General features: G+C 47.5%; 1 protein-coding gene across 1 annotated transcript in view; it reads right to left on the bottom strand.

The window, feature by feature from the left end:
- The window catches only part of ADAMTS17 (ADAM metallopeptidase with thrombospondin type 1 motif 17), a 393371-nt gene that overhangs the window by 125338 nt on the left and 248099 nt on the right, over window positions 1–19934 (bottom strand). The window contains exons 12-13 of the mRNA XM_052659846.1: window positions 19009–19110; window positions 17879–18024 (exon numbers count right to left, since the gene is read on the bottom strand). Coding sequence (XP_052515806.1) covers window positions 17879–18024; window positions 19009–19110 — 248 coding nt within the window. The remainder of the gene's footprint in view (window positions 1–17878; window positions 18025–19008; window positions 19111–19934) is intronic.

The raw sequence follows: 19934 nt of genomic DNA, 5'->3' as shown, positions 1-19934 counted from the left end.
GCTAGCTATAATTCGGAGGTCACTAAGTTTCACGTTGAGTAAATAAACAGCTCTCATTTACTGTATAATGAAAAGAATCAGAACTATTAATTCACTTGTGCATGGGCTCTGGGTAGAGACCAGCCGGATCCCAGCTCTGCATCCTTTACCAGACAAGCGTGAGACCACACATACTCAAGACTGCAGTCTTGGGTCCTCGATGCTTTGTGCTGAGGCTGGGATTTTAACCAGTTCTGCAGACCCAGATGTGTCCTGGGGCCACATCTACACATGGGAAGGGCACTGGGGAGCAGCAGGACCCTGGCCTGGCTGGCTGAAGCTGGCCCTGCCCAGCTCTTCTGCGAGGCCCTAGTGTCCTCTTAGGACTCTGATGGGGGCCACCTCAATGGTGCCCTTCACTTCCACGATGCCAAGAACATCATGAGGGGGTGAGACTGCTTCCCCTATTCCCCAGGCACATTTTTTTTACTGAAATCCAGCACAAATCACAGCTGCTCTGCTCAATGACTTTCCAAAAACTATAAAGTCCTGTTAGCAAGGTGACATTCTGACACCCTAACCATTCCATTTTGAATATTTCTTTTCCCTCTGTTTGCCATTTCTTGTCTTCATACTGTAAGATCACCCTGTGATCACTGCCTTATAGAAGAGATATGACAGTAGAAGATGGCAAAAGTTTTTAGGCTTTTGTGTTACAATAATCTACACCAGAAATCCACAAACTTTCTCTGCAAAGACCCAGACAGTCAATTTTTTTTGGATTTATGGGCCATGCAAGTACTCAACTCTGCCACTATAGCACAAAAGCGGCCAAAGACAATGTCTAAACAAAACGGTGTGGCTGTGTGCTAATAAAACTTTACAAAACCCAGTGGTGGGCCAGACTTGGCTCACAGGCCATAGCTAGCCAGCCCATGGTCCACATAAACGTGTTTGAGGAAACACCTGCAATAGGAGGAAAGGCGTGTTCATTCCTCCATGCCTACCTGAAACACACCAGGCAACATCTCTCTTGCCTTGAAGTGGAGGCAGCCTTGAGAGATGACATATGCTAGTGGCTCCACAGAGCGTTTTGGGTTTTGATCTCAAAGGCCAGACAAGACCTTGCACTTCTTCAGGCTGATCCCCAGCACAAAGAAACGTTTCAACAGGAACAGTAAAACCTCTCTAAGGCTTATGAGATCTGAGAAGAGAGGGATCCTTTGTTCTTTCCGCCCAGAGTACCAGGGAGGCAGCTAGAGCTTAGGGAGAATGACAACATGGCATCTTTAGGTAGATGGAGCCTCAGACCACCTCCCCACAAACCCTAGGCCGAAGCATGAGTAGGTGAATGTATTTTTGTGCCACAGACCATGGTGTGGAAGGGACAGAGAGGGGCTTGCCCTGATGAACCATGTGGACCTGCAGGAAGGACATCTTTTCTGCAACAGGTGAGCTGAACATCCCATGGCTGGGACCAGAAGGCAGAGATGCTCTAGGGTAAGAAGTTGTGGGCTGAACTGTGTCCTTTCTAAAATTCATGTGCTGCAGTCTTAACCCTCAGAGCATCAGAATACGTGAAAATAGGACCACCAGTTAGAGGGTTGCTACAGCAGCCCTAGAGATGAATAAACCAGACATCACAGTAACCAGATGCATCCTCAACTGAACTTAGATGCAAACTCAGGAAAAATGGAGCAAAAAACTCTTGAAGTGATTAGGAATCCAACATGGACTAGAATGGAGTTGAGAAACACAAATTAGGCTGGCTGCTAAAAAAATAAAAAAAGCTACATTTTTTATATACCTTCCTTAGAGTGTGGACCAAGATTTGTACACATCATGTAATTAACTTCTGGAATTGCAATTAAGTTTCATTTTAGTTTCCTTCATCAGTTGATTTTTCCAGCTTTATGTCTGACTGACCCTCATATACCAACTACCTTTACGCCTCACAGCAGGTAGGTGGAGAGGAGATCAGATGTGACAGAAGAGAGCTCCTGGATCTGGCAGCAAGCGGGCCTGGGAGGGGGCAGCCCATGTGATACCACATGTGCCTCAGAGGGCTTCCCTCTGGAATTCTGTTTATCTTGTTTCTTCTCTAGGTCCGATCTTCTCTTACAGGGAAGTCTGCTTTCAGCTCCCATTGGCTCACTGTGCCCCATCTTCCCCAATCCCTCATCCCTAACTCTGCTCATCCTTAAGGCTACCTCCATTCTGTAGCCTATTTTTCTTTCCTTCTTGGAACCTCTCCTGACCCTGCTTGGGTCTCTGCTATGCTGCTTATCATCAACCTTGTGAAATGGCGAACTGAGTTGCCTCTCTCCTCCTATTCCTCTGCAGGCATTCAGCAGAGAATCTCACACAGGCTGGTCTGTAATAAACAGTAGTTAGATTGAATTAGATTGAAGGCAGGAGGAGAAGGGGATGACAGAGGATGAGATGGTTGGATGGCATCACCAACTCAATGGATGTGAGTTTGAGTAAACTCCGGGAGTTGGTGATAGACAGGGAGGCCTGGTGTGTAGTCCATGGGGTCACAAAGAGTCAGACATGACTGAGCAACTGAACTGAACTGAACTGATCTATATAAATTGAACTAATTTATCTTAAAAGGACCAAAATAGAAAGCAATGTCAGGGAAGACAGTGGAGTAGAAGAACCAAGAATCTATCTCTTCACCCAGACAAATGTAATTGGCAGAAACTGACTGAAATAACTATTTTGAAACTCTGGAGTCTATTGGAAAGCTTTCAGCCTCCAACAGAAAGCTTGGCTGGTAAGTTATGGTTAATTTTGGTCAATTTCAGTCTTGAGTGTGATAGGGGCTATCTACCCCCCATGTCCCAGTCACATAGCAAATAGCTGTGCCTGCATTTCTGGTGTGACTTGCTGGAGTCAGTGTGGACCATAAGGACCTTGTCTTCCAAATATCTGTGTTCTGAGTTCTGTGTTCTGATTGCACAGTGCTGCTTTTGATTTCTGAGGTATAAACATAGGAGCTGGCCACCACTGTTGCAACCAATACCAGAGGGGTTTTCAATGAGCAATACATTAAAAAAAAATCTTTATCTCCTTTTGGGAGCCAGATATTTAAGGATGAGGCTATTCAGAAGCAACTGCACATATGGGAATACTTAGAAAGGCACTAGGTATGCTCAGGGAAAGATGAAGGCTCAGAAAATGCCAGAAAAGACCTTACACCTCTTCAGGTTGATCCCAGCACGGAGAAACTTTTCAAGAGCAAAGAAATGGCAAATCTGAGAAGGAGAAAAAGATGATTTCCAGCGGTACATTACAAGATTCAAATGTCTAGTTTTCAATAAAACAGTCAAAAGTCATACAAAGGAACAGGAAACCATGGTCCATTCAAAGGAACAAAATGCATTAGTAGTAACTGTATCTAAGGAAACCCAGAGGTTGGACTTATTAGACAAAGATTACAAAATAATGGTCTTTAAGATGCTCTAAGTGCTGAAGGTATACAGACTAAGGTAGAGAATGATATATGAAAAAGTGAGAATATCAATGTGCTGTGCTAAGTCGCTTCAGTCGTGCCTGACTGTGCGACCCCATAGACAGCAGCCCACCAGGCTCCGCCATCCCTGGGATTCTCCAGGCAAGAACACTGGAGTGGGTTGCCATTTCCTTCTCCAATGCATGAAAGTGAAAAGGAGAATATCAATAAAGAGATAGAAATTACAAAAAGGAAACAAAAATGCTGAAATAAAAACTCTGAAGGTGAGAAGTACAATAACTGAAATGAAAAATTTATTAGGTGGGTTCAAAAGCATATTAGAAAGGGCAGGAGAAAAAAATCAGGAATATCTATTTGTTCTATGAATTTGTCCTATGAATTGAAATATTGAGTCTAGGGAATGAAAAGAAAAAAAAAAAAATGAAGACAAGTAAGCATAGAGGCTCTGTGGGAAATCAGTAAGGGGACAAATAAACACATTAAGGGAGTCTCAGAAGAAGAAAAAGGAGTGAGAGATTATTTGAAGAAATAATGGCTGAAAGCTTCCCTAAGTTGAAGACATGAATCTATAACTCAAATAGGATAAATTCTCTGAGATACACTATAATTAAACTGTTAAAGGACAAAAAGAGAATCTGGAAAGCAGCAAAAGAAAAGCAAGACATCACAGACAAGAGATCCTCAATAAATTACAAGTCGATTTCTAGTCAGAAGCCCTGGAGGCAAGAAGTCAGTGGGTTGATACATTCAAAGTTCTCAAAGAAAAAATCTAGCAACTTAAGAGTTCTGTACCCAGCAAAACTTTCACTCAAAAATGAAGGGGAAAATTAAGATACTTCCAGATAAGCAAAAGTTGAGGAAGTTATTTTTTAACCATCAGACATGCCCCACAATAAATGCTTCAAGTTCAAATGAAAGGACAAGATGGTAACTCAAAGCCATGTGAACAATTAAAGCCGTATGAACAACTGAAGCTCTCAAGATGGCATGATGCTAAGCTTTGTTGGAACCAGCTTTTATGATAGAGAGATATCAGAAAAACACCTACTTCTCTTCACTGACTACACCAAAGCCTTTGACTGTGGGGATCACAACAGACTGGAAAATTCTTAAAGAGATGGAAACACCATTCCATCTTACCTATCTCCTGAGAATCAGTATTCAGGTCAAGAAGCAACAGTCAGAACTGGACATGGAACAACAGACTGGTTCCAAATTGGGAAAGGATATATCAATGCAATATATTGTCACCCTACTTCTTTAACGTATATGCAGAGTACATCATGCAGAATGCTGGGCTGGATGAAGCACAAGCTGGAATCAAGATTTTCAGGGGAAATATCAATAACCTCAGATATGCAAATGATAGAATACTGCAAATATAAGGGGATATATGCGACCGGCACACTAAGTGCAGCTGAGAGGAGCTACCCCACGTCTGAAGTCAGGGGCAGAAGCCGGGAGGACCCTGTGCCCGAAGGGCGGCAGCCAAAAGGAGTTACCCCACGTCTGAGGTCAGGGGCAGTGGCCAAGAGTGCCAGGCTGCAACGGCGCAGCAACGGCCGAGAGGAGCTACCCTGCGTTCGAGGCCAGGGGCGGCCGGGAGGAGCCACCCCGGGCCCGAGGCCAGGGGCAGCAGCCGGGAGGAGCAACCCCATGCCCAAGGCCAGGGGTGGTGACAAGGAGGAGCACCCTCACGCCCAAGGAGCAGTGGCTGCGCGGGGCCAGGAGGGCCTAGAGGAGCTATCCCACGTTGAAGGTCAGGCAGGGTGGCGGTGAGGAGATACCCTCCGTCCAAGGTAAGGAGTAGTGGCTGCGCTTTGCTGGAGCACCCTGAAGAGATACCCCACACCCAAGGTAAGAGAAACCCAAGTAAGATGGTAGGTGTTGCAAGAGGGCATCAGAGGGCAGACACACTGAAACCATATTCACAGAAAACTAGTCAATCTAATCACACTAGGACCACAGCCTTGTCTAACTCAATGAAACTAAGCCATGCCTGTGGGGCAACCCAAGATGGGAGGGTCATGGTGGAGAGGTCTGACAGAATGTAGTCCACTGGAGAAGGGAATGGCAAACCACTTCAGTATTCTTGCCTTGAGAACCCCATGAACAGTAGGAAAAGGCAAAATGATAGGATACTGAAAGAGGAACTCCCCAGGTCAGTAGGTGCCCAATATGCTACTGGAGATCAGTGGAGAAATAACTCCAGAAGGAATGAAGGCATGGAGCCAAAGCAAAAACAATACCCAGTTGTGGATGTGACTGGTGATAGAAGCAAGGTCCAACGCTGTAAAGAGCAATATTGCATAGGAACCTGGAATGTCAGGTCCATGAATCAATGCAAATTGGAAGTGGTCAAACAGAAGAGGGCAAGAGTGAACGTTGACATTCTAGGAATCAGCAAAGTAAAATGGACGGGAATGGGTGAATTTAACTCAGATGACCATTATATCTACTACTGCGGGCAGGAATCCCTCAGAAGAAATGGAGTAGCCATCATGGTCAACAAAGGAGTCTGAAATGCAGTACTTGGATGCAATCTCAAAAACGACAGAATGATCTCTGTTCATCTCCAAGGTAAACCATTCAGTATCACAGTTATCCAAGTCTATGCCCTAACCAGTAAGGCTGAAGAAGCTGACGTTGAAGGGTTTTATGAAGACCTACAAGACCTTTTAGAACTAACACCCACAAAAGATGTCCTTTTCATTATAGGGGACTGGAATGCAAAGGTCGGAAGTCAAGAAACACCTGGAGTAACAGGCAAATTTGGCCTTGGAATGCAGAATGAAGCAGGGCAAAGACTAATACAGTTTTGCCAAGAAAATGCACTGGTCATAGCAAACACCCTCTTCCAACAACACAAGAGAGGACTCTACACATGGACATCACGAGATGGTCAACACTGAAATCAGAGTGATTATATTCTTTGCAGCCAAAGATGGAGAAGCTCTATACAGTTAGCGAAAACAACACCAGGAGCCGACTGTGGCTCAGATCATGAACTCCTTATTACCAAATTCAGACTCAAATTGAAGAAAGTAGGGAAAACCACTAGACCATTCAGGTATGACCTCAATCAAATCCCTTATGATTATACAGTGGAAGTGAGAAATAGATTTAAGGGCCTAGATCTGATAGATAGAGTGCCTGATGAACTATGGAATGAGGTTCATGACATTGTACAGGAGACAGGGATCAAGACCATCCCCATGGAAAAGAAATGCAAAAAAGCAAAATGGCTATCTGGTGAGGCCTTACAAATAGCTGTGAAAAGAAGAGAGGCAAAAAGCAAAGGAGAAAAGGAAAGATATAAGCATCTGAATGCAGAGTTCCAAAGAACAGCAAGAAGAGATAAGAAAGCCTTCTTCAGCGATCAGTACCAAGAAATAGAGGAAAACAACAGAATGGGAAAGACTAGAGATCTCTTCAAGAAAATTAGAGATACCAAGGGAACATTTCATGCAAAGATGGGCTTGATAAAGGACAGAAATGGTATGGACCTAACAGAAGCAGAAGATATTAAGAAGAGGTGGCAAGAATACATAGAAGAACTGTACATAAAAGATCTTCATGACCCAGATAATCATGATGGTGTGATCATTCATCTAGAGCCAGACATCCTGGAATGTGAAGTCAAGTGGGCCTTAGAAAGCATCACTATGAACAAAGCTAGTGGAAGTGATGGAATTCCAGTTGAGCTGTTTCAAATCCTGAAAGGTGATGCTGTGAAAGTGCTGCATTCAAAATGCCAGCAAATTTGGAAATCTCAGCAGTGGTCACAGGACTGGAAAAGGTCAGTTTTCATTCCAATCCCAAAGAAAGGCAATGCCAAAGAATGCTCAAACTACCGCACTATTGCACACAACTCACATGCTAGTAAAGTAATGCTCAAAATTCTCCAAGCCAGGCTTCAGCAATACGTGAACCGTGAACTTCCTGATGTTCAAGCTGGTTTTAGAAAAGGCAGAGGAACCAGAGATCAAATTGCCAACATCCGCTGGATCATCGAAAAAGCAAGAGAGTTCCAGAAAAACATCTATGTCTGCTTTATTGACTATGCCAAAGCCTTTGACTGTGTGGATCACAATAAACTGTGGAAAATTCTGAAAGAGATGGGAATACCAGACCACCTGACCTGCCTCTTGAGAAACCTGTATGCAGGTCAGGAAGCAACAGTTAGAACTGGACAGGGAACAATAGACTGGTTCCAAACAGGAAAAGGAGTACGTCAAGGCTGTATATTGTCACCCTGCTTATTTAACTTCTATGCAGAGTACATCATGAGAAACACTGGACTGGAAGAAACACAAGCTGGAATCAAGATTGCCGGGAGAAATATCAATAACCTCAGATATGCAGATGACACCACCCTTATGGCAGAAAGTGAAGAGGAACTAAAAAGCCTCTTGATGAAAATGAAAGAGGAGAGCGAAAAAGTTGGCTTAAAGCTCAGCATTCAGAAAATGAAGATCATGGCATCCGGTCCCATCACTTCATGGGAAATAGATGGGGAAACAGTGGAAACAGTGTTAGACTTTATTTTGGGGGGCTCCAAAATCACTGCAGATGGTGATTGCAGCCATGAAATTAAAAGATGCTTACTCCTTGGAAGAAAAGTTATGACCAACCTAGATAGCATATTCAAAAGCAGAGATATTACTTTGCCGACTAAGGTCCATCTAATCAAGGCTATGGTTTTTCCAGTGGTCATGTATGGATGTGAGAGTTGGACTCTGAAGAAGGCTGAGCGCCAAAGAATTGATGCTTTTGAACTGTGGTGTTGGAGAAGACTCTTGAGAGTTCCTTGGACTGCAAGGAGATCCAACCAGTCCATTCTGAAGGAGATCAACCCTGGGATTTCTTTGAAAGGAATGATGCTAAAGCTGAAACTCCAGTACTTTGGCCACCTCATGTGAAGGGTTGACTCATTAGAAAAGACTCTGATGCTGGGAGGGATTGGGGGCTGGAGGAGAACGGGACGACAGAGGATGAGATGGCTGGATGGCATCACTGACTCAATGGACATGAGTTTGGGTGAACTCCAGGAGTTGGTGATGGACAGGGAGGCCTGGCGTGCTGCGATTCATGGGGTCGCAAAGAGTCGGACATGACTGAGCGACTGAACTGATAACTGATGCAAATGACACCACCCTTATGGCAGAAAATGAAGAAGAACTAAAGAGCCTCTTGATGAAGGTGAAAGAGGAGAGTGAAAAAGCCGGCTTAAAACTCAACATTCAAAAAATGAAGATCATGGCATTGGATTCCATCACTTCATGATAAATAGACGGGGAAACAATGGAGACAATGACAGAATGTATTTTCTTAGGCTCCAAAATCACTGCAGATGGCGACTGCAGCCATGAAATTAAAAGACAGTTGCTCCTTGGAAGAAAAGCTATGGCAAGCCTAGAAGTGAAAGTGAAAGTCACTCAGTTGTGTCCAGCTCTTTGCGACCCCATGGACTATACAGTTCATGGAATTCTCCAGGCCAGGATACTGAAGTGGGTAGCCTTTCCCTTCTCTAGGGGATCTTCCCAACCCAGGGGTTGAACCCAGGTCTCCTGCAGGTGGATTCTTTACCAGCTGAGCCATAAGGGAAGCCCTAGACAAACCTAGACAGTGTATTTAAAAGCAGAGACCTTACTTTGCTGACAAAGGTCCGTCTAGTCAAAGCTGTGGTTTTTCCAGTGGTCATGTATGGATGTGAGAGTTGGACCATAAAGAAGGCTGAGTGCTGAAGAATTGCTGCTTTTGAACTGTGGTGTTGGAGAAGACTCTTAAGAATCCCTTCGATTACAAGGAAATCCAACCAGTGCATCCTAAAGGAAATCAGTCCTGAATACTCATTGGAAGGACTGATGCTGAAGCTGTAGCTCCAATATGTTGGCCACCTGATGAGATGAGCTGACTCATTAGAGAAGACCCTGATGCTGGGAAAGATTGAAGGCAGGAAGAGAAGAGGACAACAGAGGATGAGATGGCTGGATGGCATCACTGCCTCACTGGACATGAGCTTGAGCAAGCTCTGAGAGATGCTGAAGGACAGGGCTGCCTGGCTTGCTGCAGTAGGTGGGGTTGCAGAGAGTCAGGCATGACTGAGCGTTGCACAGCACACCAGAGGAGGGACAGGCTTTGGCTCTGACTCCGGTATGTGACTTCTCCCAGCAGGCTCCTACTGGCCCATGATGCCCACCTTCCTTAGGCAGCTTCCAAGCACACCACACTTTGGGAAAATTCTCAGTCCGGCATCACATGCAGTTTCACCTTCGGACAGTTTTCTCTGACATCCCTAAGTATGGCTTTCCAGAGAGTTCTACCAGTGCAGCATCTCTGCAAACCTCTCCCTCATCCAGCAGGCCCTGGGTGTACGCTCTCCAACAGGCCCAAGGAATTTCAGCCCTGGGTGTGTGAGTGAGGTAGGCACCCTCATCCATACTTGTTCTGCCCTTGGGTGCCCTGCCTCAGACCTGAAGATAGAGGCTGCTTCCTGTATCTACTCTTTCTGTGTTTTTAGAGTTCTTTGCCTCTTAGCAGCTAATGCCCCTATACTCCAACCACCTGTTATAGTTAATGCTTTTTTACATTAAGCTTTCCCTGTTCAAAAAAATGACTAAAAGATTTTTTTTTTTTTTTTCAGTTTTCCTTTTGGTCACTATTTTGAACAGCATGGGAAAAGGAAGAAGCAAGCCACAAGCAGCATGACCTGCTACCCACATCATCCGAGTTTTGGTAGGTTGATCTGTGGCAGGACTCTGCGCTCAGCTGACTCACTCTTTAAGATGGTGCCAATAATACAGGCCATCTGAGTGTTACTGTGACACCAGTGAGGGCCTCCTGGGTACACAGTGGTGCCAAGACCCCAGAAGGAGGCCCTCTATACACGCCATGAAGAAGACGCATGAGAATCTTTGTGGAGGGAGGGCATGTCTGATGAGAAGGTCCACAGTGGCTTATGAACAGAAGTTCTGGGGGAGGACTTGGAGGAGGGTCCAGCTTTACCAAGGAAGGCACACGGGAGAGTGGACCACATTTGAGTTGCATGGGCCTTCAGGAGATGCTGGAGTGGACCTGTAAACGCAGGCCGGAGAGAGAACCCTCCCCAAGTCTGAGGAGCAGAGGGGCAGGGTTCTCATGTTCCTCGAGTCATGCACTGTAGATTAAATAAAAAGCACCGAGGAAGGCTAAAACAAGAAAAAACCAGGCTGGACATGGCTAAAATGGAGGATGGTGAACACAGCTGGATTTGTGGTAGAATAGCTGTCTGTCCTCAGTCTTTCCCACAGGGGCTGGAAGGGCCAGAAGGCTCCGTGAAGACTCATGTAAATGGAAGGGGAGGCAGCAGCACACTGAAATCTCATCCTTGAGGATAGAGGGAAGGCCAGGGGCACTTTCACATCGTCTGTGATCACAGGCTAATGTGCCGGAGGGCACACCCTCTGCCCGCTCTTGATACTCGTTACCTCGTTAAGTTGGCAGAAAGAATCAGATGGGGGGTCCTGACTGCGTCCTTCAGATGAGGAAACCAAAGCTCCAACGTTTTCAACAACTTCTCAGTAGGGAAGTAAGAGGTGGAGATAGGAAAGTGTGACTCACAAGCACTCCTGGTTGCAGCAGGAGCAGGCTGTGGAAGGGGGCCACCCACTGGCTGTCGTGGGGCCAGGAAGGCCAGCCTGACTCACCGAGACAGGCTTTAGGGGCGTGGTGGATTTTCAAGATGATTCTCCAATATCAATCCCCAATTTCTATCTGTACTCTATCAGGACTTTACAAACACAAATAAAGTAAGAATTTAGACATAAACCCAAATGACTGGAACAGGGAGGTCACAGGAATGGATATCCAAGTGGCAGTTACAGACACACTCCGTTGCTCAGCCTGACTGCTTATGAAGGAGACGCACAGGACAACCTCACTGACACACACTATACACCGACCACATGGAGAGCACTGGGGAGGCTGCGGGCTGGCAGAGGCCACTGCTGCTCAGGGCAGGGGGACACCACAGCCACTCTGCAAACCAGGCCCTCCGCCACTCACACGTGCACCACGAGTCAATGGACCTGCACACACACCCAGCACACGCGTTCCACCATGGCGAGTGGGGCTATGTTGGGAGCCACGCACTCAGGGGTAGACACCCTTTCTGCACATCACACCATCAGAAAGACATTTAAAACAGGGGAAAGCACTAGGCAGGGATGGTCCGAGGGGGAAACCGGAAAGTGGGCAGAAAGCTGAGTCCTTCTGAGCTCCTGTGAGGGTGGGCCTGGCTCCTGCCAGGTGGGTCCCAAGGGCCTCAGGTAGACCCAGGGCAGGGCAGAGGGGGCCGAAGGGCTGCTCAGAGTCACAGGGGGCAGGTGTGCCCTTTCCTTGAGTGACAGGCAGCATTCAAGTGGAAGGAAAAGCAAGCAGCAGCTGAGTGGAGGCAAGGCTTGGTTTTCTGCTCTGCTCGACTGAATGAAGGTAGATGAGAAGATAAAGTCACCACAGTGGCTGACACCCACTCGCCACCGAGAGACGGCAGAGTCAGCTTCACCTCCTGGTCTTGCACCAAAAGCTCCGAGGAGCAAGCAAGCTAGGGTTTCAAAGTGCCACAGGGCAGCTGCCGTCCTAGTGTTAAGGCCACCTCGGAAAGGTGCCAAGCAACACATGTAATTCAGGCTCAAGTGAATAAAACTGGGACTTTCAAAAACTTTCGCTGTGAACACCAGGTATGTTAAAAGCACACATACAGGGGTTTCACTGTGGAAGCAAAAGGCCATTACAGGCACATAACTTCACTCCTCTGGGTCTTAGGAGGCAGGCTGTTGTCCATTCTGATGCTCACGGGTGGATGCTGCATGGTGAACCCTGACGCACCCCTGCTTCTAAGATCCACTCACATCCCTGTCCTTTTTGTGCAGAGCCGGCTCTTCACACACGATCAGTGGAGCCTTTTCTCTTTGCCCTACTCCTCTGCCCTCCCCCTACACAGCCTCTTAATGGGGTATCAGAATTCGCATCAGAGATGAGCTCTCTGCCTCACAGTCTTGGCACTAACAGCGACACAAATTAAGGCACGAAAGGACAAGCTTAGGAAGCTGGATGAAAACCACAGATGCTCCCCAAAGCCTTGATGTCAGTTGGCAAGAAATAAAAATTCCAATAGCTGTAAAGACCAAGACTTAGAGAAAAAATGGGGGGACTCTTTTGCCAGTATTTTGGACAGTGAATAAACCAGCTGCAGAAGATGGGAAAGGTGCCAGGAATATAAAGTGTAGGGGGTGGGGAGATGGTGGTGGGAGTGCTCCAAGTCTGAGACGCACATAGCAATGAGATTTGGACATCCTTGGGAGCTCTCAAGGCAGTGAGCGTGGTGATTTAAGGAGTGAGCCGGGGAGAGGATGCTGTTTTGGTCAGAGCTTGGCTCAGGGCCGCCATCAGCTGTGCTTTGTAACAATCACCACCTCAGGCCATTCCGCAAAAACAGGCTGACAGCTGCTGCCTGGACTTGAGCAAACCCTCGCTGCTCCTGCTGCTCCCGGGAAGCACCCAGGCCTGCTGTGAAGCCGCTCCCGAGGCAGGTCCCTTCTCTTCCCGTTCACCTGGGTGGCTCTACAAAGGTGGGAAACCCTGTAGAAAACTACAGGCAACAAAGAGCCTGTCCCTTCTGCTCAGAACAGGAGATGGAGCCACACAGTTATTGTGAAAGACTGAGCTGACGACCAAGGCGTAACTATTATAGGAGCAAAAGCATATTGTTTCTCTCACTTGGAATAAACAAGGCTGGATTATGTTTGGAGCTTAGCTCTCAAGAGGGCTCTGAGCACCTCAGCTGTGACACGGCCTCACTGGGAGGCCAGGCTGGAAGAAGATGGCCCCGGGTCCAGAGACACCTGGACCCCACTCCTGGCTGTTCACAGCCCGTGGGCCTCTGTGACGAGAGACGGTACAAGGGAAGGGGCCTGCCTGGTGATCCTCTTTTCTGGCTAATAATTCACAATCACGCTTGTGTTTTGTGGGGAAGACAAGATTAAGTGTGTGTTTTGCAGTACTAGAAGATCAGAACAGCCGCCTCTTCTCAGCAAGCACGCACACAGACAGTAAGGTGCTCAAGCACACGTTAGAGAGGGCTGGTCTACTGCGGGCATAGAAGGAGGATGGGGCTCCACGGCTCAAAGGCCAGCAGGGGAGGGCACAGGAAAACAAGGGAGCAAATGCAGATGAGTATAAATCGTGATGCCTGTAAAGTGAGGGAAGGGTACGGAGGGAGCGTGCAGAGCAGGCACCCACCTCCAGCCCGGTGGTCAGAAGAGGCCAGTCTAAAGAGATGACACAGAGGGCAGAGGGAGCTGGGGGGAGGGAAGAGGCACTGACTTGGGGGTGGGGGTCGGGGCTGGTGTCTGAGCACAGAAAGGAAGGCTGGATAGGGAGGCACCTTCTCCTACAAAGACAAACCCGGCCAGAATCTGCAGATGCAACATTATCTGGGAAAAGGGTCTTGATGGGTACCATCAGGATCTCTGAATTTGAGCTTGCCCACACCCACTCCAGTATTCTTGCCTGGAGAATCCCATGGAAGGAGGAGCTCGGTGGGCTACAGGTCACGGGTCGCAAAGAGTCGGACACGACTGAGCGACTTCACTTTCACTTTCAAACCCAATGGCTAGTGTCCTGAGAAGAGAAAAGGAAGTGAAGAGAGGCGTAGAGAAGACGCCTCTGTGAAGGCAGAGGTGCTGCAGTGTGTCTGCGGGGCAGAGAAGGCTGGCAGCTGCCAGGGGAGGGCTGGAGTGGGTGAGGGGCCAGCGAAGGCTACTCCTTCAGAGTTTCAAGAAGGAATCAACCCTGCTGACACTCTCATTTCAAACTCCTCGCTTCCAGAACTCGGAGAGGATAAATTTGTGTTGTTTTCAGACACCAAGTGCTGGTAATTTATTATGGCAGCCATAGGAAGTAATACTGGGGCCACAGTGAAGAGCACAAATTTCATTCTGAGTATAGCGGGGAGTGACCAGGAGGGCTGAAGCAAGAAGAGATTGTAATTGACAAGAGAGGGGATGTCTCTGGCTTGCTGAGGAGAATGAATCTGGGGAGGGAGAGCACAGGGGATACAGGGAGGCTGATGCTGATGGTTTGAAAAGACCCTGGAACACTGCTGCTGGATCCAAACCTGACCTGCTGTTGCCGAGGTGTGTGACCTGGAACAAGTCACCTAACTTCCATACGATTCAGTGTTATTTAACACGTACAATGGGCATTAAAAAAAGAATGCCTCTCCCTTATGGCAGCTTAGGTGATTTACTACATGCGGCAAGTCACCTGACTTCCATACGATTCGGTTTTTAACACGTACAATGGGGATAAAAAAAAGAATGCTTCTCCCTTACGGCAGCTTTAGGTGATTCACTACGTGCAAATGCCTAGAAGGGAAGCTGGCACCTGGTGAAAGCCCGTGTGCCCTGTTCTTATCACAGTCAGATGCGGAGGAGGAAGGGAAGGGACAAGGGGACACATATGGACTTCGGGGCTTTGGACTCAAGCTGTGCAACAGCTGGTGGTGCTATTTACTGAGGGGACGTGGGCTGGGTGGGGAACTAAGGGGAAGGGAGAAGGAAGTTTAGGAAATGTTAGGTTTGAGGTGTCCAAGAGAAAAACCAAGGAACTGTGGCTGGTGGGACTAAGATAAAAACAGGGCACAAAGGGGCCCTCACCAGATGCCAGCTTCCCTGGACACTTGGGGCCAACACAAAATGCCCCTGGAGTGTCCCAGAGCAGAGCATCAGGGGTGGGGACAAAGCATGTGGGCACCTTAGCCAACATCATCTTCACAAAACACAAAATCTGGTCCCATGAAAGTTGTGCCCAACACAGTTAATCAATATGAATAACATCTTGGGCTTCCAGGTGGCGCTGGTGGTAAAGAATCTGCCTGCCAATGCAGGAGACTGAAGCGATGCAGGTTCAGTCCCTGGGCTGGGAAGATCTGGAGGAGGACATGGCAACCTGCTCCAGGATTCTTGCCTGGAGAATCCCATGGACAGAGGAGCCTGGAGGGCTACAGTCCACGGGGTGACAAATGGTTGGAATGACTAAAGCGACTTAGCACGCATGCTCGAAATAACATCTTATTCTTGCAACAGAGCCTTTACCTAAATGCAATTGTATTGTTGGGACATAGAGTCCTTTCAGAGGTATTTAAAGAGTCAGATACTCCTCTACTATGCCGTTTATTTGGTGTCACCTGAGATGAAGTATGTAGTGTGCCAAAGGACAGCAGTCTTCGATCAGGGCACCTGAGCTCCAATCAGAAACATGGGACACCCATGACAGCCACAGCCTTTGCAAATTGTGCTCTGCAGCTGACAAAGCCTTTCCTTCTCTGAGCCTCAACACAGCAAGATAGGAGGCAGGGCGCGTGCCCTTGCCCCTGTTCTCTTAGCGCCAACATCAAGAGGGGTCATGAATAAAATATAGACCATGCACTCCGTGTGGATCCCCATGGACTGTTCCAATTTTTAGATAATAAGCAGGTAACAGTCACATGTTGCTCTACAAAGTGGCCCTGGGATTTGAAGCCTAGCTCCTCCTACTGTACCTGCTATGCCTACTATACCCTACGTCCTCTCACGTAGGAAACTGAGACGCAGAGAGAGAAGGATCTTCTGCCTTGAGGTCACAGGACCAATAACCAACCAAACCAGGCCCAAATCTCCATACCATGATTTCAAACCCAGAGCTCTCTTCTTCTGGGCCACAGGTGGAACTATTTTACCATCATCACAGAGCAACGGAAAAACAGAAACCACTATTAATTTCTCACCACTTAGCCAAATAGCTTTTCTAATCATCTGCCTACCTATGATGACTAATTTTACATAACAACTTGACTGGCCATGGGGTGCCACAGACTACTCCTGGGGGTGTCTGGGAGTATATTTCTGGGTGAGATGCACCTTTGGATCAGTGGATTCCTAGAGCAGATGTCCTCCCCAGTGTGGGTGGGCATCTCCCAACCAACCGAGGGCCTCATGAGAACAAAAGCCCTCACTGTTTGAGCTGGCATGTCTACTCTCATCTTCTCCCGCCCCTGGAGTGATATTTACACATGTGCTCCCTGGTTCTCTGGCCTTCATACTGAATTACACCTGGGCCTCCAGCTTGCAGGTGGCAGAGCAAGGGATTTCTTAGCCTCCAGGACCATGTGAGCTGATAATAAATCATATATATATGGATATTGGTTCTGCCTCTCTGGAAAATCGTAATATACCACCTATGTTTTTAATTAAGAACTCACTTCTAAAAGTTTAAATATCTACCTACCATGCATCAGGCACTCTGCTAGGTGCTGGAAGGAGAAGTTTTAATAAGACATGGTACGTAACGCCAATTCTTACGGTGCTACCAGAGAGTACAGCGTTCTCGGCATTGCCTCAACTGTGAGTGCAAGTTTTCCTTTAATCCAGAGGTTTTCAGCCTTGGCTGGACATTGGAATCACCCGGAGAGATTCACACATCTGACTCCTTGGCCCCACCTCCAGACTTTGTGATTTGATTGGTCTGGGATATACCTTGGGTGTCAGAATTTTTAAATACAAGAAAAGTGTGCTAATCACTCACTACTGTGATTTAACTGTTGATATAAACCATTTCCTTTTAGTCATAATTTATAACTTTCTCATTTTCAAGCATAATGTGATGTAGTTAATGGCACACAAGATATAAAACAGATTATTTAAAGGAATATTAAAAGTTGGAAATTTCAAGAGAAGAAATATGCCAAACCTGTGATAAAGGAATTGCTACAACTGAGGATAAGATCTAGCCCTGAGTTTTTCAGATCAAATGTATAGAGGTGAGCAGGGTTATCACAGGTGAACAAAGTGTTCTCATAGTCAATAAAAGGAAGCCTATGAGGGAAAAAAGAACAACCCAAAAGGTTATCTTCTGTCAGCTCTAACAGGACAGGTAAAAGATATTTGGATACACAAGAGCAGAACCCACAAATGCACAAATGCTCTATGACTTTTCAACAGCCAGGCTGCTCCCAGTTCAGCTCTTAGCCAATTTGAAAGCCAGCCCCGTTCTCCCAAAGGTCTGCTGGTTTCCCTGGATGACCTTCCTCTAAGGCAGCCTCGAAGCAGGCCAGGAGGGATTGTCATCCAGCTGTCTCGGGAAACGGTTTTGCCACGGCCCACGCAAGGGAGACGAGCCAGCTCCCCACAGGACTCACTGCCTCCCTGTCACAGAGAGAGCTCTGTTGGGCTGAGATGCCATTTGAAGTACACAAGGCCCGGCACCTGGGACCTTTGTTTGGAGTTCACTCTGCTTCAGCTAAAAGCCTCAGTGGAGACAGACTGCCCTGCTAAGGCAGTGAGAGCTGCACTTTGGACACCCTGATCCAGGCACCCAGGAGAAGGCTGGAGGGGGACTTACGGAGGGTTGTCACATTTCCTCTGCCGGAAGCGGGCTCCCGTCCCACACGTGCGGCTGCACATGCTCCAGGCGCCCCAGGGGCTCCAGTCTCCATCCACGTGCTCTGGGATGGGTGTCTTGCTCACACACTCCCCCGCGCGGCACCACTGAAACACAGCAGGGCGGCAAAGCTGCTCACTCATGGGTAACTGATCCCTTCCACATGAGAAAACACCATGCCCCCCAAAGCCCCCAATTTTTATAATTTACACAAAAGCAGACAATTTGGGGGTATGTACATTTGCTAACTTTGGTGATATTCCTTCCGTATCCAACCTGACACCTCTAAGGCTCTGGGGTTTGGATTTTGCCCTAAACGTAGTGATGTGTCCAGTGCAGGTTTTCAAAACTCCAAGAAAAGGATGAATGCATGGGCTCATGGAGAGACTTCACCTTCTGCAAACTGTTTAGTGTGAGCCTCTTTCTGGAAGGCAGTATTTCCTGGCTCTGTAGTTTTGAACTTCAGATTTGGGATTGGTGCTGGGAGATGACACAGCTGGGGCCACATGAGAGAACCATGGCTCCTTCTGAGGATAAGAGAAAGCCAATCCTTGAAAACAATTTCCCACAGTGTGCAGCACAACCCCTGGGGCACAAGATGTGATTAAACAGTCGTGATTATAGCCTCTCTTTCAGTTCTTACAGTAAGACAAAAGAGAAAGCCTCAGACTGTGGCGGCTGGCCCTGACCACCTCCAACACTTCAATCTCTCCTGTTTAAGAAGATCGGTGTGAAGGCTGGTGCACTTCACCTCTAGAACCATTCTCATTCAAATCATCTTATGACAGGGATTTGTGCATGGCAAGTAATTCTGTTTTTCCATTTACGGTCTGTTGATATAAACATTTGAAGTAAATTCACTCATGTAACAAAAGGAGTTAATTTAATAAAAATATTGAGTAAATGATTATTGTATAAGAGGAAAAGGAGAGTGGTGAATGCGTCCCTCCCTGCCTGAAGTGGGCTCCAGGGCATTTCTGGGGTGGCCCGGGGCATGTCAGGGGCTCCTGAGTGCACTTTTCAGAAGAGGTGTCAGTGTGCAGGGGACTTGGGACTGGCTGCCTGCTAGGCGCAATGGGAAGTGGGGTTACCTTGTCTGCCCCACACTCTGTGCCATCCAGGGGAGGGTCCAGTTTGGTCTTGCAGGATGTATCTCCTTCCACCAGGCACCACAGTCCAGCGCACATCAGATGCTGATGACAAGGAAAGGAACGTGACTGCCAAGAACTCTGCACTCAGGTCATAGTAGGGTCAGAGGCGGGGCCCCCTGACGGGTTTGGATTTGCGAAACATGGGGGGAGGAGGGAGGGTCATGAATCTGCACGTCAAAAAAATAGATGCTTCATTTCAACTAGATCATTTAGCTCGACAAAATTCCGTGCATTTACTTCTAGGAGGGCGGGTCTCATGGGGGTTGAGCTCAGCAGTTCCTGAACTAGCTATTGAGGGCCTAGGAGGTGTCTGGCACAGGCTGGAGTCTGGAAGCTCTTAACAAGTAGACACATTCAATGTAGGAAGGTATTAATACAAGGCAGACTCCCACACATCACGTAGAGTACACAGGAAAAGAACTGCGGCAACCAAGCCTCCTCAGGGCCGGCTGGCTCTGGAGCAGAGGCTGGTGCGGCAGCTGTGTGACCTCAGGAGACAGAGTCCAGCAGGCGATGTAGGCTCAGGGCCGCCCTGGGCTTAAAGAGGCAAGCTTCAGTCCTCCCCAAGGTCACCTGCTTTCTAGCTCAGCTGAGCCACGTGTGACTTCTTAGAGTATTGCACCTACAGAAATGTCTTACCATCCATGAATATATAATGAAAATAATTCTGCTGAAACAGGAACAGGCATTTAAAAGCACAGACTCCCACTTGTATTAATCAGACACAAGAAAGTGCTCAGAAGAAGACAATTTATCAAAACAACTGAAGCAGGCATAGGCCAGTGTTCTCCCTGTCTGCCTTGGTCTCCCCTGCAGGACAATGTCTGCATGACCTGCTGCCTCCCTGACTTCCTGGTTGTTAGGAG

Source organism: Budorcas taxicolor, chromosome 21 (genome assembly GCF_023091745.1).
Source record: "Budorcas taxicolor isolate Tak-1 chromosome 21, Takin1.1, whole genome shotgun sequence".
Lineage (NCBI taxonomy): Eukaryota > Metazoa > Chordata > Mammalia > Artiodactyla > Bovidae > Budorcas > Budorcas taxicolor.
The sequence above is the reverse complement of the archived record's forward strand: the minus strand, read 5'-3'. Positions and strand labels throughout refer to the sequence as shown.